This window comes from Catharus ustulatus, chromosome 5, assembly GCF_009819885.2.
Source record: "Catharus ustulatus isolate bCatUst1 chromosome 5, bCatUst1.pri.v2, whole genome shotgun sequence".
NCBI classification, from domain to species: Eukaryota; Metazoa; Chordata; class Aves; order Passeriformes; family Turdidae; genus Catharus; species Catharus ustulatus.
In genome coordinates, this window is record NC_046225.1 from 1218352 (window position 1) to 1244124 (window position 25773).

Consider the following 25773-nt stretch of genomic DNA (forward strand, 5'->3'; position numbering starts at 1 on the left):
GCGGGAGGGGTGGGGCCGGGAGAATAAAGCCCAACAGCTGTTCCCCGAGTATCGCGGGGCAAGGTCCTGCTTTGCAATAAACAGCGATTATAAAGGCTCGCGCGAACGAAAACAGCCTCAGTTCTAGGTCGCTGGGAGCTGAGGCTGAGCTCGCCCCAGCACGGTGTCCCCCGGGCCCGAGCCCGCAGTGCCCCCGTTCCTGTGGCAGCTGCCCCCAGAGCGCCCCACGGCGCTGAGGGAAGCCGAGCAAAGGCAGATCCCGCAGCCTGGTCCCGGGGGTGTTCCCAGAAAGCAGCATCGGGGGGAACGGGCACAAAGGGTGACAGCGCTACCACAGAATTCCGGGAGGGTTCGGGCTGGAAGGCACCTTAAAGCCCATCCTGCCATTCTGCTTGTCCCAGGGTGTTCCAGTGTCCAGACGGGCCTGGGACATCGCAGGGATCCGGGGCAGCCGCAGCTCCTCCGGGGAATCCGTTCAAGGGCCTCATAGGGAAGAACCCGAAGCAGCAGCCAGGAAAAAGGCTCCAAACCACGCCCAAGCAATGCCGACCCCTCTGCCCCTCTTCAGAAGGCAAACACACACTTTAAAAACACATTTCACTATCTAATGGAAATGTTCCTCGATGAGAATATTCTTTTAATTGGGAACGGGGGGAGGAACCTTGGTGACTTATAACACAAGTAAAAAAGTGTCAGGAGCTCTCAGGACCCTGTCCATAGCACGGAGGGTGCTCTCATCCCAAACATGCCAAGTCCACATTCCCAGCAAAACCCCCCACACAACAACACCCAGGGGCTTTGTCCCCTCCACCCCAGGAACAACGCTGAGCTGCAGAACAAACCCCACACCTGAAGGATAAAAGCCTGGCTAACAAGCACAGTGGGAACACTGAGGTGGTCTGCATGGAAAAGCACTTCCAGCTGCTGGCTCAGTTCCACCTGGAAGCTTGGCTTGGGCTGGATGAGCTGCACACGTGTGCTGGGGCAGGACCAAGGACACGAGTAACAAACGCTCGGTGCACTCTGGAGTAAGGACACACTCAGGACAGGACACCACCCAGCCCACAGCACATCTGTCCCTGTCCCAGGGCCATCCAGGAGCCCGCTGTGCTCCCACTCGCCACCCGTGCTGCTCCTGCAGGGAATCAGGCTGGCTTGTGCTCGCCCATCCAGCGGTGATCATCCTCTGTGGCTGCCAGTGTGGGTACAAACAGAGGGCAGGGTTGAGAAAAGCAGGAGCTGGAGCAGTTTTAAAATGGAGTTTGGAAGTTGTGACGAGAAAGAAGTCTCCTCCCTGGCTGACAGTGCAGATTCCCTTCCACCTGTGTCCCACCAAAAGTGCCGCTGGACACGACCGTGCCTCCGCAGGGACAGCTGGTGTTAGGTCAGCTCTAATCGTTCGCTCTCCAAGCTCACAGGGTAAAGAAAATCTACTAAGACGTCCTGATGAGTGGGGACCTCTCTTCTTCCGTGCTCTGCAGGAACAAAAGCACAGCAAGTTAAACGTGGCCATGGTGGCCTTGGCACCGAGGGAAGCTGGGCTGCCCAGACTGCAAGCAGGGAAAGGAAAAGCTCCTGCTTCTAAGGACAGTTCCCTCTAGGAGTGCCAGGGCTGCACTAGGAAAGCTCCAGAGGGTGGGTGGCAGCTCAGGCAGGGATCTGCTGAAGCCCCTGGCACAGGAGGGAAGGCCAGAGCCACCCCGAAGAGCTGCAAACTGCTGCTTGCAGGAAAAGCAACAAAAAGCAAAGCAGGAGAAGCACGGAATGCATTTTGTAATTTTGACCCCTGAGTGTTCCAGCACATGCAAGAGAGCTGGTTTGAAGCTGTGCATGTAGGGTGGGGCAGGAATTCCCAGGACAGGCCTTGGGCTGAGCTGCTGATGACACAGGCAGGCTCAGAAAGGGAAGGAAAAAGGACCAGTCTCTCGTGCACAGGAGACTGAAGTACATCCATGGGGATGGGATGGCAGTGGGGCCCCCTGATCCAGAGGGGTCCCCAGGCACAGAGGAAGTTGTGAGGCAGCATTCAGGGAACGCCAAACACACGGGACCACAGCAACTATGAGGGGGAAAACAGCCTCCTAGAGAACCCAGGCTATTCCTCTAGCCAAAGGCTTGGTGCCATCTGCACCCTGTCGTGGTGAAATGCTGGCATCAGCTTTCACCCTGACAGGCACCTTAATGCCAGCCTGTCATCTTGGGACAGAACTTCTTGCAAACAGATTTACAGGCTGTCTTGTACACAGACAATACTGGAGAATACTTGCTGCTGCTGCTGTCTGTGCAATCCAGCTGTTCTTTGGCCACCAATTTGCAATATGATTCTGGAAAATAATCCACTGGCACAACACAGCTCTGCTGAGAACACTGAACCAAGTAAATCTGTCCTCAGATACAGTGGAGTTTTTCCATCTTACCCCTCAGGGTCCTCTAGACAGGCTGATTTATTTCACTACTGCTGGCGAGGGAATTGGGCACAGAGACAGGACCTGCCTTACCAGGCTTCTCGGATTAACTCCGCTCCTTTGCTTTGGCGCGTTTATTCTGAGTCTATTAAAACTTCCCCTCCCTAGAAAGGTCATTCCCAACAAAAACAAAATAAAAACACGTGCAGAAAGACACCAAAAAGTAAAATCAATCACCAAAAAAAAAAAAAAAATCAAATGCAGGCAGATGGACAGCAAGCAAAGTCAAATGCAAGTGCTGCTTACCTCTTCACTTATCCTCTGGGACCTGCACGCCAGCACAGTGAAAACAATCCCAAACACAATCCCCAGAGCCATGATTACAAAGGGGATCCCAGTCACAACACTGGCTTCAAGCAGGACGTGCCTGAGTTTGCTGGCAGATGCTTCATCAATCAGAACACTCTGGAGCAGACAGAGATGAAGAAGGAAAAAAACAGTTTATTTATTTCTGTGCTTTCTGTAAGATCACTTTTGTGAAGGGCAGGGAAACAACACCCTCACAACTCTCCACCACTGCTTCACTGCTTCCTGACATACCTCCCCCTTAAAATTCTTCCAGGGGGCAGAGGGGTCACCTAGTCTGTATTTCAAAGGGAAACAGGGATTTCTAACTTTTGGTTTGAGAACGGACTAATACCAACTGATTCAGTGATCCAGCTACAGCACAGGAATATTCACAACAGCTGACTCAAAAAAAGGTGTGACCTCCAAGTCCTGCCTGTGTCTGAGCATCCCTTTTCCTCATGGGCAACTCCCTGCAGTTTAAAAGGGGTGTCTGACTGACAGTGTTTGGCAGGGCTGAACAGAACACTACAGCAAGCAGCAGGAGGGTGTCAGTAAAGAAACAGCAACACCTTCCTACTATTGCTGTACAAGCAACAAGAAAATCAGCATTTTCTTTTCTGGCTAGCTCAGAGGGTATTTTTTTCAAGCATTACCATGCCACAATGCTGGAAAGACACAGCAAAACTATTTACCTCATTTATGTACATCACTGGGAAAATCAGCGTTCGGATGTTGCCGGTTTCACTGAGGGGAAAAAATAAAACAAAACAAAAAACTATGAACTGGAACTTTTCCACCTGAGGGTTGTGAAGACACATTATACAAGAACATCAAGTGAGGAAAGTGTCCCTAAAAAACTTCTGGGCTGTTCCTTTTTGTGGATTTTCACTTCCCTGCTGGAGCAGGACAATCTCCATCTCACAGATGGATAAATTCTGGTTTGGGACTTGGTGGGCAGTGAACAACAGGGATCCATCTGGGGCTCTTTAGTAACTGAGGGACAGATTTGTGCCCAGGCAGCAGGAATTGAGTTAAGCTGATGTGGAAGGTTACTCCTATTTGTAAAACACAGGAACTATTGTCCAAGCAACATGAGCACAGCAGCAAAAATCCCCCAACAGTTGGCACATGTGGAATCCCAGCTCAGGCAGGAGCTGTGTTGCTGTGACAGCTCCTGGGCACTGGGAAACAAGCCTGAAGTCTCCCAAGGGAACTGGGCAGATAAAACACTTCTGTTGTACTCAGTACAGCCAAGCTGTGCCAATAAACATCACGAGGAGTAGCTACCACACAGCATTCTTTACTCTGCAGAATCTGCTGGATCTGTGAGAAGGGTGCATACTGCCCCTTAGAACTGAGATTCAGCTGGACTTGTCTCTCTCACACTTGCTCTTTCCAGCCCATATTCCACCAGAACACTGCAGAAAAAGCCATGCTGAATATCAGCATAGATATGGGACTCCACCCAGCAGCAGAGAGCACTCACAAAAATTCAGGTAATTTCCGAACGTGAACGTTGACCTGCATCCGCTTGGCAGCCTGCAAGACGAGCCCCGTCAGCTGGGGAATAAAAGAGATCAGTGTTAAACAAACCAGCAAAGGTGAAAGAATGAGAACTGTGGGAATGCAGGAAGAACCTGGAACACAGCACACAGCAGGATCTGCACTGGACCTGAGGAGAGGAGCTGTGGAATTTCCTCCCAATTTAGCTGCACATAACAGCCCGGTGAGTCAGAGCACTGTTTCTGTAAACCAGGCAGGTTGTGACTGGGCTCTTTTCCTTGACCCACATTTGTCTGTGGGGGTGTAGAGATCACTGCTGTACTGGTTTTAGCTGGGAGAGAATTAATTTTCTCCACAGGAGCTGATACCAGGCTGTGTTTGGGAACTGTGACAAAAACAGCGTGGGTAACACAGGGATGTTCCCCTGATTGCTGAGCAGTGCTTGCACAGCTCCAGGCCCTTTCTGTTTCTCACACTGCCCTGCCATAAGTGGGTGGGGTGTGTGACACACTGGGAGGGGACAGGGACAGGACAGCTGCCCAAAAAAGGCATCTCCCATGCCATCCAGAGCATGGAACTACTACAGATTCCCTGAGGTCAACAGGACTAGGCCAGTTCACACCATGCAAGGAGGTGCTCTAAACCCAGCTGCTTGGATCCACACACCTAGAGAGCCCTTGCCAAAAGGCTGCACTTACAGGATTGATGTCCAGAAACGTCTCATGGTATTCCTTCCTGGGATGCATGCCCTCTATGTCCTCCACAAACTTCGGATCTGCCTGGTAAAAATGCGGAGCCGACAGAAATATCGGAGCACCTGGAAATGGAAACACTGAGCCATCACCAAAACAAAAAAAGGCTGAGCAAGAAGGCTTGGGGGACCCCAGAGCTTTACAGAGAGGGGAAGAAGCCCCTGTGGGCCAGGCCATACCCTGCCTGCAGACGCTGACGTTGAGCACGCCGGTGCCGGGGCAGTTGCCGGCGGGCACGCAGAAGCCGGCATTGGCCGGGTTCACCGACGTGTTGGCAAACACCATGGAGGAGGGCACGAAGCGGAACGTGGGCACCCCGGCCACGGCTCCCGAGCTGTCATACACCAGGAACAGGGACCTGCAGGGGAGCAGAGCAGAGCCAGCTGTCAGGCTGCAGCAGGAAAGCAGCAAGGGGGAGAAAAGGTGATAGATAAGGAAGGAAACGCCAAGATTTCCTCGCATCATGTGAAGTCATGAATCTCTGAAGAGGGCAACCTGGGTTGTCTAAAAAAGCACAGCACAAAAGAAGGCTTTGGAGGAAAGAAGCTTAAGGAAAGTTTATATAAATCCTTCCATTCCCCTCATTACTAGCCTTGCAGTCCAGCCCGTTCCAAATTTTCACCTCACAAATCTTCATTTTCAAATAACACATCCTTAACTGCAGACTGGGAGGTTTTTTTTGTAAATCTGATCCTTCCCACCAAATGCAGAGCGCTGTGACTGTTCAATGAAATCACAGGAGGAGAACAGGACACCTGGAGAGGAATGGACATAAACTCTGCTTTGAAGCCTGAGTGCCACTGCCTTCTCCTTACCTGCAGAAATCAGAAGAAAAGATGTAAATGTTCTCATCTTTGCTGATCAGCGGGTGAAAGGATGTCCCATCCGTGCCATTGATCATGTTACACGCCTCTGTTGTCCACCAGCTCAAGGACCTGAACAAAGGGAAGCACAGAGAGCAAGGGCTAAAAGATGTCCTGCAGCAGTCAGGCAATGCCAACTCCTGGGCTAGGCAAATGGGAAGCAGACCTGGCCAGTGCCAATTCCTCCTGCCTCAGGCTGCTGACAAACCCATTTCAACCCCTTTTCTTAAGCTGCACTTGCATTCTCTTTGAACTGGCACCAGGCAAGCAAGGGGCAGATTCTGACAGAGGCAAGAGTAGATGGAAAAACTTACTCCTTTCCTTTCCACTCCACAATCCTGGAGAAGTTCAGGTAGTTTGTTTCCCCACTCAGGAAAACGTATTCTCCATCATCAGATCCGTTCATCTGCAAACAGATACAGGAGCTTTCAGTGGCTGCACTCATCCTGTGGCACCTGGCTGTCACTGCAATGGGGTGGCAGGAGCTGAAGTTGTCACCACTCCAAACCCACCCAGGAGTGATGCACTGCCCCTGAGATGTGTGCAGTTCGCTGAACTCCAGCTTGAACAGGAACGAGGTGGAAGTGACCAGGCAAGATCCTTACAGCTCTCAAAGGCAGGAAATACAGCACCACATGAGCCTTTTCTCCCTTTGAGAGCTGTTCTTGAATAAAAAGCACTCAGGGAGAAACAACCCCACAGAAATAACCTCAGCACTGCAGACATCTCCAAGAAGCAAGGATTCCCCCCAGACCAAACTGACATGCAATGACCAGGAGCACTGTGCAAGGCAGGAATAGCTCCAGCACAAAAATAACACCCAATTCCAGTCAATTATTGAGGAAACCAGGCCATTTTCCTACAGTTTGCACACGTGGCCCCACAAAGCCCGTGTTATTCACGGGAGCACAGGCAGGAGCTGCTGTCCCTGCCTGCTGGCTCCCCCCTGAGCAGAGCCATCCCTGGCCAGGGGAAGCAGAGCAGGCATGGCCATGCTGTTACCTTGCTGAAGAGCCCGAAGACGGGGTCGATCTCGGGGTGCAGGACGTGGATGGTGGACAGCAGCCTGTCCTTGTAGCCCCAGAGCAGCTCGTGCACGCTGCGCACGGTGAACAGCGACTCCTGGTACAGCAGCAGCAGCACCTCCGTGGCAAACTGCAGGGGGGTTGACCTGGTCCACTCCATGGCAGTCTGCCAGGGCATTGGAACGAGGGAGAAATGGTCAGATTTACTGGGGAATAAAATATCTGCATCCACACACAGACACTTTCCACCACTGCACACTCATCTCCCCAAAATTCAAACACTAGGAGCGTTTATTTCCTTTCTAGCTGCAACAGAGGTCATAACAAAAGAAGGGCATTTCTTTGGGCTAACCAACCTGTGGTCCTTCTCATACTGCCTGTTACAGTACATGACAGCCAAAAATCTGAAGGAGAGACAATCCTTACCACCACGAGATGCCTGGGAGGAATTGAAAATAGAGTGTTGGTACTGTCTGCAGCTTTCAGTAAGCTGAGTCCTATCCACTGCTACATCCAGGGCATTTCTGTACCATTCACAACATGTTGAAATGAAGGCATCCTGCAACTGAAACTAAACCAGGCTGGGGAGTAAAGGCTGAATCACACCCCTAGGTATCTGAGTACAGCCTGACTGCCTCTGGAAGCTGTGGCAGATTGGATCTGCTTGTGCTCGTGCTGTCCCTGTGTAAGACCAAAATAATGGTCTGCCTGTGATCACCACGGGATTCCCTTTCCCCTAGCACACTCTGGGGGTGCATTTCTGACTTTTAGTACTCTGAAAGGCCCTTGCCATTCAGCTCTGTCTGAAACTGCTCTTCTGGAGTTTGAGAAGCAGACTCGGAGGCAGCTTCTCCAATTTTGACAAAACAACCCCAAGCATTCCTAACTCCCTCTCACTGCAGTTCCTCCTAGGCATCTGACATCACTAATTCCCTGCTTTCCCTGACTCAGGGAAGCCTTGATTTCCCCTTGTCCCTGGAGAGTGTGTGATCCCATAGTACTGCAGAGGTGTGAGGAGAGGGAGGAACAAAATAAGCACCCCCTGCAACACTCCAGTTCCAAACTGAGACCAGCATCTGCCTCTCTTGTTCTTCCATCACATTTATCTTCCACAAAAGGAGAGTCAGGATGAAGCAACACACTGCTCCTTCCAAAGTGTGCCAGGATGAATTCTGAGCAGGAATGAAAGAGAACTCACCACTGCAGGAATATTTATTGTCCTGATCAGGTCCACTTCAGGGTCTCCCACTGACTTCTCACGTTCAAATACATAAGTCTTTGGGTTTAGAGCAGACACTTTGGTTCCATTGTCCAAAAACTGGACGTGCACTCTTGGCCTGTATTCCCTGAAAGACAAGAGTGTGTTCTCTAATCAACTTAAACAAGTAGACACAGCATTCATTGCAATTAACTCAGGGCTGTTCTACTGCTTTAAGCACCTTTTCAGTGGTGGCATTCTCAGTTCTCTGGAAGCAGATTCCCTCACTGACACAAACTCCCTGCTGTGTCAGTGTCAGCTGAGTCAGACCTCGCAGGGTGTTTCCAAAAATGCCACCCTGTGTGTTAACTGCACCTCATCTTTTTGCCTCCTCTTTAAAAACCTCAAAGGAAGAATAAAAATTTCAGATGGCTCAGAAGGATTTAGAGGCACCATATATGAATGAGATTGCCCTTGAAGTCCAGTTTGAAAAGGAAAATGCTGCATGCAAAATTCACTCCCTGCATTCCATACTGTGTGTGTGCCATGGAGCTGATCTAAGAACCCACCAGAATCCTATAGCTGGCAGAAGTGCTTCAGAGCACTTGGCACTAGGGCTTACATGTGGCATGACCACAGACCAAGCCTTATTTTAGTTCTTCAATTCTCAAGCAGGAATTCTGGGCACGACAGAAATTCTACTGCATTTTTGCTGTTCGCTACCCATGGCCTGGGAGCTTGCTGCTGTTCCTGTCCAAGCACTCAGACAGCAGGACAAAACTCAGGATTGCTGACAAACCAGTCCAATTGGCAAGGAACATCAAATGCTACCTGCTGGCCCAACGAGAAAGTCAGACCCTAATTACCCTGAAACACATGTCAGGAGCACAACTCCATTTTCATTGCCATTAGCACTTTACCAAGCTGGGTTCTGCTTTGTGCAGAACAGGCTGACACAACAAACCCCAAAGGGAAATGGCAGGCAGCTGCTCACTGCCTGGCACACACAGGAGTGAAATTCCCCATTTCCTCAGCCTGCAGTGACTCAGGAGTGTTGACTTTCACATCTGTCTGGGCAAATGTCAAGTCACAAGATGTGAGGGAGAATTGCTCTGCCAGACGTTGTTCTCTGATGTTCTGCATTCAGCTCGGATCGAGATTCTGGCCTGGCTGCACTGCATCCATCAGTGCAGCTTCACAACAGGCTGCATTACCCTGGCTCAGCTTCCACATTCAAAGCAAACTGGAAAGGCCTACTGTTATTAGAAACCAGCCACTTCCCATCTTCCTTACCCAGTGTCACCACCACTCCCAGCATCCCTGCCACACTGGTGTGGCAACACTTCCAGCTTGACTTGGCAAGAGCCTCTTGGACAGCAATCTGTTTTATAGCCCAGGGCTGGGACTGAGGGGATGGAAATGGACAGCTGTGAAATGCCTTCCTAAAATAGGCCAGGAGTAATCTGAGACGCCTCTCCAGCTCTGGAGAGGAAAATAACACTCCCTGATGAGGGATATGAGTAGGAGGCTCTAAGATGTTGAAGTTAAAACGTTGTAAATGTGTGCAAAACCAGACAATATTCCTTCCACTATTCTTTGGGACTCAGCAGGCTTGGGCAGATAGGCAGCTTGCACTTTGTAATTATTTATTTTACATGTTGCCGGTTCAACTTCCAGAATATAAAAACACCAGCACTACAATGTTTTTGTTACAGAATCTGCCTCAAGTGCTTCACAATGTAAGCTGGTGAAAACTCTGAGCTGCAGGAAGGGACTCTCTGGAGCCCTCCCACCTCCTCCCTGTCACTGGCTGCATTTTTTCCCTCTGCTTGTCTGGCCCAAGTTCACTCCCAGCCCTTCCCTGTTTATGAAAACACGGGCCATGCACAGCCAGGCGAGGGTTATGGAATCTGCTGCAAGAGATCTCTCCACTTCCCAGCTTTTCCTCCTTCCTCTATCAGACAGAGCAGAGCTCGGGGGAATCCTGCCCAGACATGCCAAAAATCAGGCTAAGCAAACAAGCCAGAATCAACTGGAATGTGCAGCTCTTTCCTTCCCTCCCTGTCCCCACCAACAGCACTGCAGGGAGGGCTGGCACCAGGGACACACGGGATGCAGGGAAAGGCTCTCCCAGCAAACCAGCAGCTCAGGCTGGGCCTCCCCTGGGGCAGGGACCAGCCCAGCCAGCACAGCACCAGCCCCATCCCTGCTGAGCTCCTCCATGGACAAGGTGCAGCTTCCCAAAGCAGGCTGTGACACCCAGGGGAGACTCGGAGCTAAGGAAAGGGAAAAGAAGCAGCTGACAAAGAGGCTGAACACCAGCCTGGGTTGTTCCCTGTGAACCCTGGAGCTGCTCCTGCTGATCTTCCTGACACAGAACACGTTGCTGACTAATGCTCAGAGTTACACACCTGAAGGAAAGCCTGGGAACTTGAGAGCTTGTGGATCATCTTTTCTCCAGCTCTACTGGCTCATGTAACAGCAGGGATTTTGCCAAAGCATCACATGGAGTTTGTCAGGGATAAACAGACACAGGACTAGAATGCAGAGGAGACAGGGGAAGGGATTGCTGGCAGAGGGAGAAGCAAAGCTGAGCTGTGGGAAGAAGGAAACTGAAAGAGATAATGCAGAAACTGAAGCTCCCACAAAGGCTCCTACTTTCGTTCCAGCACTTCTTCAAATCCCAAGAGATTCTGATAATTTTGCAGCTTAGGTAAAGACAGCTCTTTCTGTCACTGAGCCAGTGCCTGGTCTGGATGAGCCTGTGTGCCCAGAAGAGAGGCTGACAGTCAGGAACCCACCTTCTTGCCGTGGTGATAGAGTTCCTCCTAACTCAGGACTGCCAGGACCACAGCCCTTCCTGCCACAGGCTGCCCCTGGCTCACACAGCTGCAGTCAGCTGAGCAGAGCACAGCTTTAAAGGAAAACTCGTGTGTAAGGTGCCTTTAAAATCTCTCCATGCCACACAGGACAGCTCTAGGAGCTGGACAACAGCTAACACTGCACGAGGCCTTAGTAAATCCATCAGTAAAAATGAGAGATAGGTTTAAAACCTAAGCAGGTTTTTCAGTGGGGGTTTAAGTGTTTTTCTAGTCACATTTTACCCATGTGGATGGTGCAACTCCAGCTGGGAACCAATTCCTGAGTGAGCACGAGTCACACTTTGTGCAACACTCCTCTCCCCAGCCTCCCAAACATCACCCAGCTCACAAGACAGCAGGCCAGGATGCATCAGCTTCCTCTGTGTTCAGCAGTCAAGAACTGCAGCACACCAGCCAAACTTTGCCCAAAATCTGACAGCAGTCACAAGTGTCAGTGCTGTGTGTGGGGGCTGTGACTGTGCTCCCCTGGACAAACCTTCCCTCACACATTAACACCTAGGTTTGCTCCTAGAACAGGATCCCAAGCCTTCTGCATTCCTCACACAAAACCCACAGTTTTTGTGCAGGGTGGAGCCCCTGAAAGGGTCCTACCTGTAGGTGTATGGTCCTATTTCCTCCACGAGAGGAGTAGCACCTTGGAGCACTTCCAGAGGATTTGTTACATTGAAGAAGTAGAACTGCATGTAGACTGGGGGGGGAGGGTCCTCCCAGGCCTCAAAGGTTTCCGTGCCATTCTTCAAGACTGTTCCCTGAAACAAGAGAAAGGCACATCAGCTGCTAATACTGACAGGGCAGAGAGGAATTCCATGCCTTGGGAACAAGCACAGGCAGAAAGTAAGACTTGAGACCCCAGTTCTAGATCTGCTTTACTTTGAAGCAGCTCCCTCAGTATCAGGCACCTGCTCTCCTGGCCACAGGCCAGGCCAGCACTGGTTGCTTTGCAGTTCCACTTCTCCCCACAGACCATTTTTCAGAATGACATTTTTCACCATGGAGACTGATCAGCTATTACTCAGCAATCCTGTCTCCTTCCCTGCATCAGTAAAACCCTCCTCCTGGTGCAGGGCACCACAGAAAGAGCCAACATTACAGATAAAAGTACAGCTCAGTGTTGGGAGGCCAAAAGAGTCCTGGCCTTGATGATTTCTTTGCCCAAGAATGTCAGATTCCAAGACAGCTGTGAGATTCTGTCTCCAAAGCAATCAGACTTTGTTTTTCAGTGGCCTGTGAGAAAAACCGTGAGTGACAAATTTCTTTCACATAGGCACTGTAGGATTTGTGCCTTTCCAAGGTCTTGGAATAGGGGGAAGATTGTTTGCCCTCTGTCTTTAATTTCTTTCCTACAGCACATGCATCTCCAGACTCACACTCTGTCAGCCTATTTTGTAACCAAGCTATAAACCATTATTTTATGACAGAAGCACTTAAGAAATGACACACTAATTCCCTTCCTCAGTGACTGATACCCCTTATCAGTATATACAAGTAATATGGAAAGTCACAAGCACACCTGACATGTGGAGCTCTGTAACAGAGGTCTCAATCTCTCTTTATTACTATCCCATTTTGGATAACATTCACCCCACCTATAAAGCATCCCCACCACCAAAACCAAGGCTTTTCATGCAGTTATAACTCTGGGGTCACACAGAGAAATCTGGCTGGCAGAGTGAATTTTCAGGGATAAACACAAAGGAAACTCTATCTGTGAGAAACCACATCACCTGTAGGCGGAAGAAAGGGAGGAGGGGAATGATTTGCAATTAAATGGGTCTCATCAACACTGATTCTTTTCATTCTTCCCAGAAAACAAGTGGAATATTGTGAGTGGAAGCTCAGAGGCAGGGCAGGCTGGACAGCTGCCAGCTCTTGGTCAGTGTTCACAGGGTCTTATCAGCCATACTTACCTCAGGACTCATTCCTGCCCTTCCCACTCAAGGAGCCGTTTTCTCTCCATGCAGACTTTAATTTTGGAGGATGAGATAAAGAGAAGACTGTTCCAAAGACAAACTCACTGGCAGGAGCTCGGCATGGCAGCAGTGATGCTGACTGGCAGTGAGGGCCAGCCCAGCTGGTGGCATCTTGCACTTGCAGCCTGCTTTCCCCATGGGATTAAACCCCACGTATTCTGTGCACACCTCAAAATTTAAACGTGTTTCAGACACACTGGGGAGCTTGGAGCATGTCTCTGGAACTACCAACACCTCATATTTGCAATTTCCTACACAGCCTGCTTTCTTATGATTTATGCCAAGGAGACTCATCTCGCTATTCACGAGTATCCACCGGTCATATTCATTCCAGATTTATTTCTTGGATTGCATGGCACAATTTGCATCTCCCACAGAAATTAGGTGTCTATTTATAGCTCTGTACAGTGACAGCAAACCCAGATTCACAAACTTCTGAGCTGGATTCAGAGACACTCCCAAAAACTGTCAAATAATAAAACATGGTAAGCTCATTTCTTCTGATTCTCACCAAATGCTACCAGGGATATTTCAGTCCATCACATGATGTTACAAGGACATCAGGGCTTCTCCTTTCCAAGAGGAGTCCATGCTCATTTCCAGTGTTCCACAGCATCCTTCCTGCTGACTGCAGTTATCAGCCAGCCCTGAACTCACAGCCCTCTCATCTGCTGCTGTTTCCTTGCCTTGACTGTGCTTTACACACAGGAAATTAAAAGGGAGCTTTCCCTCCCAAATATAACTTCTGGCAGTGATGGTGGGAGTGGGAAAAGGTACTGAACATTTCTGAAACCTACACAGAAAATTTAATTCCTTTTTTTTTTTTTAACTTCCTGGAACCCCTAAATGCTTTAATTCAACATATATGACAAGGCTTAACTGCAGCTTGTTAGGATGATGTTCAGACCTCTCTAGTCCTGCACCCTGGGAATGCCCAGCCCCAAAGGAGCATCCCCATGGATCCTTCAGCCAGGCCCTCACACTAAACTCTGCAGAGAGCTCCAGTATTTTGCATTAAACAACATCAAAAGCAAAAAATGATCAATACATCAACTAAATCAAAGGAGAAAACATCTTCCTTGTCCTTTTGGGCCTGCAACATTCCAGCCAACTCAGCTGGAGAGATGGCTGCTCACAAGTCCATGGAATTTCAAGGGGTTTGAAGAATAAGTGTTTTCTGAAATTCCCAGCATAAGGGAAACACCTGGGCCAAAGGAATGACTGACTTCCAAGTCTGAAATTAGGAGAATAGCTCCAAGATGGATTGTGTGTGTGCATACATATATATAATATTAGATTGTATTCATAACCTGCACACCTATGGCAGTAAATGCAGCAGCATCCACCCATCAGAGAGCACAAGGCAACACCACTGGCAGCTGGGGAATGCCTTTCTCCTGGGGAAGGTTCATCCTTGCTCATTAGAGATTTTTTCCCATTATTCTAGAGTTTCAGTGCTAGGCCCTGATAACAAACAGGTTCTGGCCATCTGATGGGGATGGCACATTTACAAAAATACAATAAAACAGCAAATAAAGAATATGTTGATGAGATTTGAATGCCTTCTGGGAAAAGAAGTGCCAGTGTTCTTGTCACAACACATCTGCCCACTGATTTTCAAGGGGATGTGAAGTGTGACAGCAGGCTGGATTCCCACTCTTCCCACACCCTCTGTGTATCCCAGATCCTGGCTGCACACAGCTCCCTGTGAAAGCAGAGCCACCCTCAGCGGTTCACAGTGCTGGGTTTGGAGACACAGGTGCTTCAGCTGTTCCAAGGCACAGCTTTGCTCTCCAGCTGCCCCTCAGTGCCAGGCAGCTCAGGCTCAGGACGGCTGGAAAGCCCCCAGAGGAACAGGAGCTCCTTGCAAAAGCTCAGGTCTTGCCCCATTCCAAAGGCAAATTGAGATTTGTCTATTTGCACAAGATTTTCTAAGCTACACACACGGTTACACAAGAGACAGCAGCTTTCTAGGCTCCACACAAATGAGGGGAGGCTCACGTGGGATAAAGCAAATGTGGCAAGGAGCCAGATGAGCAGAGAGACTGGGAGCAGCCTGCTTTGGGGCTGGGAGCTGTGCTAGCCCAGTCTGGGGGGTGTGCCTCCTGGAGAAGGCCCTCAGGGAGCTGGCAGCTCTCGCAGGGAGCCGGACACTCATTCCCTGCAATCCAGATGTGTGCCAGCAGGAGCTGGGCAGCAGCAGGCAGGAAAAGGACGGAGCTCTGGAAACTTTATCCTGCATTAGTGCAAGCCCTGCTGAGCGAACACCAGCTCGCTGTTACATAAGGCTCCGTTCCGGGCAAGGAGCAGGAGCCAGGAGATAATACGTGTAAGGAGGATCACGCCTAATTCCCGACAGCTCTGCTCCAAACCACGGCTCCCACCACACTGCTCGGGCACTGACTGCACCAAGAACACCTGGAAGGAGAACTCTGTGCGGAGGAGAGCAGACTCCTTCCCAAGGAGAGCCGAGATCAGGGGGATGGAGCTGCACTTCCAAGGGCCACAACCTGCTGTAGGCTCGCTGCCAGCCTAAAACTGAGCTTGCTAAACCAAACTGATTTAAGCTGAGACAATGCAGTTTTCATGGTATGAAAATGCTCCCTGTCAATAGCCCAGAAGAAAAAACACTAGGTTAGGAGATCACAGATGACCAGATCATCAATTGATCAACAGCACTGGTCAAATCCCTTCATTGCTTAGCATTCTTAGAGTGAGAACGAAGATGATATTCCTCAGATAGATAAACAATTGTTCATTTACAAAGGAATTCCAAGAGAATTAGTAACACAGCTGACCTTTCTCACTGAACCACAGGATAAATGTGGGAGAGAAACAAAAGCTTAGGCAGAGCAGGAGCAGTGCAGGCCTGTGCACCCACAGCAGTGGCAGGATGGGTGTCCCAAGGGTGGAACACCACGGTGAAACGCCTGGCTGCCATCACCCAGCCTGGGGAACTGGGAGACACCACGTGCTCCAGCCCACAGCACCCCTGGCCGCGCTCCAGAGGCACCAGCAAATGGAGCAGCAGAACAAGTAAGAGAGCTGCGAGCAATTTATGGCAGAGACGGCAAAAGGAAGGGGTGCTTTAGGTGCCCCCTGCTCCCCTCAGGTGCTGCTGCTTTGGAAAGGGCTCCTCGCTACAGATGCTGCCGCAATAGGCATGTTTACCCATCCTCACCTCGATTTTACCCAGCCCAGCCGGGTGGCGCTGGGCAGGGGGGTTCACGGCCCAAGATGCTCCTGCCCACCCAGCCGAGCTGCTGCAAGCAGGCAGCCAGCCCCTCCCTCCTCCCTCGGCTGTTCCCAGCAGGAACCAGCCGGTAAACACGGACCGCGGCAGTGCGTTTACCTGCTTCACCTGCAGATCCACCACCGTCTGGAAGACGTGCGCGACCAGCAGGGAGATGCTGGCGATCAGCAGCGTCATGGCCAGGACCCCCACGGTGACGAGGCACAGCGACTTCATGGCTGTGGCTGCTGTGGCTGCTGCTGCTGCCGAGCAGGGACCGGCGGGGCTCGGCCGGGCCGGGGCTCCGGGGCGGGCACACCGCGGGCCCCGCCCGCCTGCGCCGGGAGGAGCCGCCGCCGCCCCGCCCGGTGATGCTCTGCCAGCCCGGGGGATGCTCTGCGCTCCTGGGGGATGCTCTGCCAGCCCGGGGGATGCTCTGCGCTCCTGGGGGATGCTCTGCCAGCCCGGGGGATGCTCTGCGCTCCTGGGGGATGCTCTGCGCTCCTGGGGGATGCTCTGCCAGCCCGGGGGATGCTCTGCCAGCCCGGGGGATGCTCTCCCTGCTCACCAGGGCCGGGACAGCGTATCCCAAAGTGGCGGGGCGTGGCTGCTGCCCGCACGGATTCCCGGCACGGCAGGGAGGCTGCTGCCCGCTGGGGATGGCGCTGCTGGAGCGCCAAACAAAGGGCGTGCTGGAAAACGAGAGAAGGGATTGCACAGCCGGGTTGTCGGGGGGAAACTTGCCGGGAGGGTGAAGCGCCTCTGGATTGAATGGAGCGGATTCTGCCACAGTGCAGCTGCCACTCACACAGTCAAGCCGCTCTTGGAAAAATAAACCAAATCGATGTACCTGCTTTTCCAAAAGCCAGGGGGATGTACTGCTCCACTTTGCCACCCAGCAGGAGGCAAAGACACCTGCAGCAGGGCTTTCCCAGCGAGGGGCATCATGCCAACCCCTTTGCCCCTTTCCTATGGCACAAAAGGCAGGAAAGCCCCTCGACACAGCACTCTCATCGCAGGTGCCAGCAGCGCTGGTGTTTCCCAGTCACCAGTGAGCTCCCCGCCCACAGCTGCACCCGAGCCGAGCAGTGCCTTCCTGAGCCAGGGCCGAGCTGCCCATCGGGGGCATTTCCTGCCCAGATGCACTGGAGCACCTTCCCTTACAAGCACTCCTTCCTGTCATTGTCACTGCAGCAGCACTGCCAGGTTGTTATGTGCCCTTGTGGATGTTTTTGCTTAGGAAAGGCTCTGAGGTCACATGTCGCAGTTGTTTGGAAAAACAGAATTTTTGTGGTTCCACCCATGCTGTTAAAAAAAAAAAAAACACAAAACAACCACCACCAACAACAAAAAAGATTATTCTGGCAGCTTTCTTTCATTTAGATTCTCATTCCAAAGTGGCATTCATAGCCCTGTTTCATCATTTCTCCAAAAACCAAGAACCAGAGTACATAATTAGAATCTGGTTTTGAAGGCTAATTTAACTACAGCCATAAAACCCTCCCCTGAGAAAGACTGTTCCATGGGAATTCTCTCTGAAACCATGAACCTTCCCTTCCACTGTAAAATACTTTAGCTGAACAAATATTTATAGATCAAGCAAAGATTCCCACAGAATTTTGGGTTTGGTTAATTCAGCTTTTCCACAAAAGTCTACCCCTGTGATGCACAGAACCTCATTGTTTCTCCATACAGACTTTCCAGATTCTCAGAGTGAATTATTTTCTTTATTTTGGCAAATTGTTTGACCTTTGGAAGCCAAGGATACACTGCAAACACTCCTGTGAGGAGTGGCTCCACCTCTGGAGTGCAGCCTGGGAATGCAGTGGGTGCACTGCTGGCTCCAGGCACAGTCGTGTGTCGTAATTACAGATCCCTGAAACAAGCAGAGGCACATCTGCCCTTTCCAGCATCGTGATGATGTTGCTGAGAAAAGAGGCTTTTCCACATTCTGGAAAGCATGGGCTTGGTGAAAGTGTCCTGCCCCATGCACTGGGAATATCTTTAATAAACAAAAAAAGCCAGAATTACTGAGGCTCTGCTGTGGCTCCTTCACTTTGTGTAACACCAGGTGCTCGGCTCCATGCTTTCCATGCAAGGCAGGAAAAGCTTGTAAGGGAAGGAATTAGGAAATCACACAGCACAGTATCAGCCAGATCAGAACAGACCCCAGAAATCCTCAGTGCTACTCCTGTGGTTTAGTAACTATGAGACATTTCTCAGGGGATGTTTAGTGCTGCCCACACCAGGGCTGGGACAGCACACAGGAGGGTGGGGTGCTGTTCCTCCTCTCTTGGTGTGTGTCCATGACACCTCATGGATCCCTGGACTTTGACACCTGAGACAGGGATCGTGCTTGCCCTCACTTAATCACCTGCCACTGCTGACAGACCTGTTCTGACTGTGTCTGACTGGAGCCAGGCCTTGCCCTGCTCCCCTCGGCAGCTGTGACCTCAGGGCACACAGACACATCAAACAGCTTCTCCAGGACCCAGTGCAGCTTCATCTCAATGCTGAAAACACAGCTCTAACTAGAGAAGTGCTTTACCTCAAACACTCTACCAGTTGTCTTATCTCCAATTCGGGCAGGCTTGTCCACTCATCTGCTGTTGCATAATGTTTGCAGTCTGCTTCTCTCCGTGGATCTGTGGTGCCCAGCTCACCCACAGGACATCAAACTCACTGCAGGGAACCTGCAGGTCCTTCCCACTCCCGGTTTCCTGACAAAGAGCCTGTGCTGGCTGCAGTTCCACAGCAAGGGCCAGCAAGGACAGCAGCACAAGCCTCACATGCAGAACTCACTGCCAGCCTTGGAGAAGCAGCTCTGGGGAAACACCCAAGTCCATCAGTGACACAAGGAAGAGGTTTCCAGAGGCTTCCCCTTCTGCTTTCCCTGACAGCTCACACATGTCCTTGTCACCAGAGAACTCACACACACTGTGGGCATCTAGTACTCCATGCTTGATTAATAAAACTTATAAGATTCTGATTTCAGCTGAGAGTTGAGACATTTCTGAAAGGTTTCTAAGTGGGTAGCGATCACATTTCACTGTCTCAAGCCTCAATTTATTCTTCCCACAGAGGGAAATTAATTGCTGGCAGCAAAACAGTTCACTGTAGGGCAGGGCTATGCTGCAATTACTGGGTCCATCAGTGACCTTGGAAAGGCTTGGGAGTAAAGTTGGTGCTTTTCTAAGAGCTGCCTTTGCTCTTGGGTTAGAACACTGCTTGACTTCCAGATTTGGGACAGTGACATCCCAGGAAATGACACATTTTCTTGCAATAGCACTTAATTTTACTTCTGAGGAAATTTTTACTTTTAACTGTTATGAGAATAGCAGCAAAAATGCTTTTCCTTGTGAAATTTGGGCTTGACCCTCACATTTTTGACACTCCCCAGCTAAATAACTGCTGCCCTCATGGACTGCACACCACTCACACACATGCACGTGGTAATTGTGATACAAGCCATGTGGAACATTTTATAATCACACACAAACATATTCCTTGTAACTTCAGCTACACCAAAATCAGCAAGCACAGCCACTCACACCCATCAACCACTTCTGCTTGGGTCTGCTGCTCCCCTGACTCATCAGCTTGTGACTTGGGGGTGCCAAGCTGTGCTGGGACTGAATGTCCCTCCGGGCCACCTTTCCCTCCCCATCCTCTCCACATGGATGTCTCCCCTCACACAGCTTTTCCAAAGCTGAATCCCTCACCTGGGCACCTCACACAGGTTTGCTGAGGGCCTGGCTTGCAGTGCCAAGCTCATCTCATCAGTGAAGCTCCTCCTGTCAGAGTTTTACTACTTTAATTCAGGTTTTAGCTTCTGCAATGCTGATTGCAGCAGGAAGAATGCTGTCTTTTCAAGTGCTTGATCTGATAGTCTTGAGCATTGCCCACAGAGCCTGACACAGTTTTCCAAGCCCTCAGTTTTCTATCCAGCCCTTGAGGCAGCTGCAGATGAACCAGGTTTACTTGTTCTGCTGCTGCTGAGGGCTGCAAACAGCCCTGGACTAATGGGAACATCCTCTGCACGCCAAGGGGTAAGCACAGGTGTGGAAGCAGCCAGGGAGGAACCAAAAACACAGCTGATATGAGCCCATGCTGTTCCTAGGAGTAGAGCAAAGGAGAACCTGGCAAGAACAGCCTGGAGAAATGCAGAACCAGACCAGGACTGTGTTCACTCTTGCCTTACAAAGAAGCAGACAACAAAGCCCAAATCACCATAAAAATGTGTCTCTGTTTTAATTCTAGGGAGAGCTGTAAGGAGCAGGCAAGGTTTCTGACACAGGTGGCTAACAGAGGCAGGTGAGTCCTGCAGGCCAGCTACTTCATCAGTCACACACCTCCCCATCAATATCTGACACTGCAGAGCAGAGACCTGGCCCTCCAGCCTTGAAAACCTCTCCTGCTAACTCAGGGCATGACAGAATTATAAAGAACCTCTCATTCAAACAGAATTCATGGTGAAAACCCACTTTTTCTCCTGCAGTATGGCATGCACACCTCCAAAAGAGGATTACAGTCTGCAACCAACCCCCAGTGGGACTTCAGGGCCCAAATCCCACAGCAGTGGATGAACACTCCACCCCTGGCCCACCCTTCCCTGGCCCACATAAATACCACTCCAACATACAAAGGTGAGGGATGCTCCATAGCAGAAACTCTGGGAGTCTGATTTTCATCTTTCTGTAGCCTGTTCTCAATTGCTTTTTGATCTGCATGAGTTCAGGAGCAGACTCCAGCCCTTGGAACGTGGCTGCTGCATTAAAGCCTAGATGCACACTACCTCTGCACACAGTTTTACTGAGGAAAAGTGGAGGTCTTGCACAAGCAGCCAGGGATTTTCAGAGTCTCTGCTGCCTGCATTTGAGAGAGGCTGCAAACCTACAATCAGAGTCTGCTTTGTTCTGAGCCTGTCTCGTATCACAGCCTGAGATCTTCCCCTGTTCCTGAAGTAAACACAGGGATTGAAGGCTGCAATTAGATGATCCTGCCAGCCTGCATCACATTATGATTTACTCGGGCGATCAACTAACTCTAATTAAAATTCTGCAGTGCAAGTATCTTCTAGCTGGTAGCACCAGTGGCTCCAGAGCAGCAAAAACCTGGGGTGTCCATCCTTGAAGTGCACCAAACTCGCTGCCACAGATGAGGAAAGACCAAAAACTCACATTAGAAGTCTCTCCCTGAATCCCAGCGTCCACTGCACTTAAATGCACACTTGCTAGGCTGGGATGAGTCATCCTTATCCCCAGCTGGCCACTGCAAAACAAATGCTTTGTATGTCAGCCTGGATACAAACAGCTCCTGTGTGCCAGCTCAGACAAGGGGGCTGTGTGTGGGATATCCCCCAGCTCCCGCCCCAGACCAGGGCATGACAGCCACCAGCTTCCCTGGGAATGAGGGGAGGTCCCAAGTGACAGGGAGAAGGATGAGGGAAATGTTGTGCAAAGGGTTAAAGGAACAAGGGGGTCTAATCCTGCTGGGGAGGCTGTGCAACCTCCTACCTTAGATCAGTTTTCCCTGTACCCCCACTCCTGAGGGCAGTGCAGAGCCAGGCTCTGAATCCCTGCAGAAGGCAAAGCTCTGGCCCCACGATGTGCCAGCACTGGTGCTGGGTTTTATCCCAGTGCAGTGAACAAAATCCTGGGACTGTTTGGGTGGGCAGGACTCCAGGCTCCCTCCAGAACTGCTCACAGCTGCTGACAGCCATGCTGCCTTCAGCTGCTTGTGTCCTCTGCTCAACACAGAAAGAAAAAACACTGAGGGGGAAAAGGTGCCTGAGAGCAAAGCCAAGCAACCCAGCACCCTTTGGCTATTTCTAGGTCTGTGCTTCTTCCAGAAGCCAGCTCCTCTGTCCCCATTCCCTGTCAGATCCCAGGCTCCAGTCCCAGTGCCCTGTTGCACTTGGGTTCCTGCCAGCCTCAATTCTGAGTATTTAATATCTTAAATATAGGCCAAAACCAGAGCTGGGCCCTAGGATGGGAGCCACTAGGCTCCAGCATAGCCTGCAATACCTTGTGAAGGTCAGCTGTGTCCCTTTGGAAGCAAAAAAGCATCCTTGCCATGTTCTAGCACGTGACCCTGGCCCCAGATGGAGCCAGTGCATCAGGTGCTGGCTCATGGCCTGCCCTGCCCTCTGACAAGACTGTGGGAAAGGATTTCCTGCCTTCCCCTGTCACCAGACCCAGCAGCACATGACTAAGTGACCAGGGCCATCCCCCCTCACACACTGAACCCAGCAAAGAGGAACTTGCAGGGACGCATTCAGCACAGACACAGACTCGATGGCAGCACAACTGCACTTCAAGGCACACCAGAGATCCCTGCTGTGGCCTTATTTTATATCCCTGGCTTTTTATTTCAGGCAGGAAAAATAGGTACCACCGGTGAAGGCAGCTCCCTGCAACTCTGTGATGCCAGGCTTGTAATCAAATTCAAAATGGGTGGGGTTTTTTGTTGTTTTCTGTATTGCCTGGCTGCTTTCCATGTGGGGATTCTTGGGAAAGAATCTGTAAGCTCTGGTGGTAGTGCCTGTCTTCATGGCCTGAGTAAGTTTGATTACAGGCCTGGCATCACAGAGTTGCAGGGAGCTGCCTTCACTGGTGAAACCTATTTTTCCTGTCTGAAATAAAAGATGTAATTTTCTCCTCTCTGTTTGGGAGGGAAGAGCTCTTCCTGCCAGCCACACTCCTGCTGTGCCACCTGCTGACTGCTGTGCAATGCTGCACAGGAATGTTCAGTGTTCACAGCTGAGATACTGCAAATACCATGGGAGAGGGATGAGGCAGAATGCCAGTCAGTCATGGTTTCCTCCAAACTACAGGAATATTCTGCCCTTCCCATTTTCCACCTGCTTGGGTGTGGATCCAAAACACAAAGTGTCAAACAAATGGCCAAAAAACCCCCATGGCATCAGCCTTGAATTTGAGATTTTAACCTGGCTCCCAGGGAGGCTACTTTAGCCTAAGCTCTGGGGGTTATGGTTAAGATGAGAAAAAGGAGATGTGACATTGCTCCTTTTCCCACCTCCTTTTAACGCCTGACTGCTTCCAGTTAAACTGGAAGAGGAATTCCTCACACTGAAAGAATCAGCTGAACATGGCTATACATTGCAGCTCCTGCAAGGGCTAACTCCCAAAGCACACTGCTGCAGCACCAGCACCTGGCATCTGTGCCAGCAACAGAGCTGCCTGTGGCACTTCCAGATGAGCTGACAGCACATCCACAGGGAGTGGCAGGGCTCCTGGATTTGTAGTTCTTACTCACATTTCCATTTTGTCCTGCTGCAGAACTGGAGGGAAGCACTGTACACACACAAGGCTTTAGGAGCACTCTCTCCCCGGGGTCAGAGGGTGGCCGGCCTCACAGGAGCTCCCCAAACACATTCCTGAGAGCCAGGACAGTGGGGTGGAAGCACAGGGCTCTGGCTGAGCAGGAGCTCCGTTTCTCAGTGGAGATTCCCTGTCTCCACACTAGATGGCACAGCCGACAGAGTAACAGAGTTCCTGGGGACACTGCCCTCCCTAACAACACCTCTGGCTGCTGTCAGTCGCAGAGCTGGGACAGTAAACATCTGCCCTCCTGTTTTGGTTTTGGCTCTGAAACATGGAAGGGTGTAAGGCTTGGGGCTCCTGATCTCAGGCCAGCCAGCTGGGAATTCCACAAAGTCCCATGTGGCTTTTCCAAATACTCTCCTGCCTTTCCAAAGCTCTCCCCCTTGCTGAGCAAACAATGATGCAAGGGAGCCTCGTTCCCAGAACACTGCTCTCCAAAGTAATGCCACATCAGGAATGCCTGCAGAACAAACTGAAGTCTTGAATTAATCACAAACAGAATTATGTGCCTGAGACTTTCAGAATTTGTTTCCTTGTCCCTCTATTGCACAGACATGTCTGATGAAAGCTTTCATCCTATGCATTTCTGAATCTTCAAAATAAACCTTCCCTTAAGGATTCCTGCAACAGTCTCTCCTGTGTTTGCTTCATGTCTCTTCCTTCCTACACTTTATCCAATGTGCTTAAGGAAAGAAATGTGAGGTTAGCAGCTCCAACACTGCCTGTTCATCTGTGCTGAGGGCTGGCAGGAGGATGCTCTTCCAGAGTGATGCTACAATAATTAATGGGCTGTGCCTGCTCTGCTGCAGGGAGGTGAGTGGGAAGTCTAAATTGCAGTGCACACATGGTACTTACAGAACAGCAGTGTGGGGCTGCCCCAGCTGGCAATCCCAGCTCAGCAAAGGTGGTGCACACACACAGAGCAGGGAACTGGCTGTTTTGAAGGCTAGGGAAAAAAAAAAGAATGTAATAAACTGCAAAAATATCACCTACTCTAAAGGTCCAACAGCTAGCACAGCCCATCACAGCCAAGGGCCTGTTTTAAGCAGCAAGCCTGAGCAGCACCTTGCAGCACCGACAGTGGTAAAACAGAGTGCACCCAAGCCCTCAGTCACTGAGAAAGTGTCCAGGCACCTCCTGGCTCCACAGCTCTTCCCTTCCCCGTGTCACTGAGCAGGAGATGTGAGCAGTGCACTTGCAGCCCATGTCAGGACATAGCCCAGACAGCCAAGTACCAAAATAGATATTTTGACTTACGCACCAGCTCAGCACTTTGCTGCAGGAGACGGTTCCTCAGCTACTGTGGTAAGCAAAGAAAGGGAAGATATTTAGATCATGAATTCTGTGTCTGTGCACAGCCACCCTCCTCCATGCCAGCCAGGGAGCTGTCCCACGGAGGCTGCACACTTGTGCTTCTATAAATTCGATTGACATTTACTGTCCCGCTAAGCTGAGCGAGCGCTGCTCGGACTGGCACTGAAGGATTAAGAAGTTCACACACTGGAAATAGACTTACTGGGACATCCACTTGTCTAATGAGATAGGGGGCAAAATCTCATCAGTGGGCTTTAGAGATCCAGTGAGGTCCACACCTTTGGTCAGATAAAGAGAATGGATTAATCAGAAGCGATGGAACTGCCTTCTCTCACTCCTTCCCTGGTGTTCATCTTTGGTGTTACCAGCATTTTCACAGTCTGTCATTCCAGCACTGCCAACTCAAAATACAAAGTGCATTCACTAAATTTCTCGGGTTTCTAGTAAGGTTTATCTGTATAACCTCTTCATTTTGACATCATCACTTCAAGAGTAGCAAAGTGAAGGTAAATTAAAAAGAACATTAAATATCCTTCACATTCATGGACTTTGAGCTCCTGGTACTCCAGAAAGCTTCCTGGGCATAATACAGAGTCAGGAGAGCAGGGCAATGTGAATGAATCTAGTTATAGTCATTAGAGTACGATGAAGAGGTTACTAAATCTATAGTGAATTCATCTCGCTTCTCAAAGATACCAGAGCAGGACAGGATTTTCACCAGCAAAAGCACTAAAATTACCAACAAATCAGTCCCCCTCAGCACACCCCTGCTGCAGCATCTAAGCCCACCAACACTGCTAGAGCTAAACCTGCCCGGCATAACCCTGATCTCCAGAGGTCCCTTGCAACCCAATCAATTCTGAGACAAGGCACAAAAGAGGTGCGGGTGCACAAACTTTCTCCGCCCTGACTTTGGGAGTCTCAGCCTGTCCACC

At 50.5% G+C, this 25773-nt stretch overlaps 1 protein-coding gene across 2 annotated transcripts; it reads right to left on the bottom strand.

Moving 5' to 3' along the window:
- Nucleotides 1-605: 605 nt before the first annotated feature.
- SCARB2 (scavenger receptor class B member 2) lies at nucleotides 606-16486 on the bottom strand. Of its 2 annotated transcripts, XM_033060749.2 has the most exons (13): nucleotides 16299-16486; nucleotides 11568-11725; nucleotides 8095-8242; nucleotides 6874-7062; nucleotides 6186-6277; nucleotides 5824-5943; nucleotides 5188-5366; nucleotides 4955-5073; nucleotides 4240-4313; nucleotides 3446-3497; nucleotides 2712-2870; nucleotides 2499-2569; nucleotides 606-1475 (listed from the first exon to the last, which is right to left on the bottom strand). In XM_033060749.2, the coding sequence occupies exons 1-12, from the start codon at nucleotides 16413-16415 to the stop codon at nucleotides 2540-2542; spliced, it is 1437 nt and encodes a 478-aa protein (XP_032916640.1). In that variant the 5' UTR covers nucleotides 16416-16486; the 3' UTR covers nucleotides 606-1475; nucleotides 2499-2539. The 2 variants fall into 2 exon arrangements, with proteins under 2 accessions (XP_032916640.1, XP_032916639.1); XM_033060748.2 differs by lacking the exon at nucleotides 2499-2569.
- Between the last annotated feature and the right edge of the window lie 9287 nt (nucleotides 16487-25773).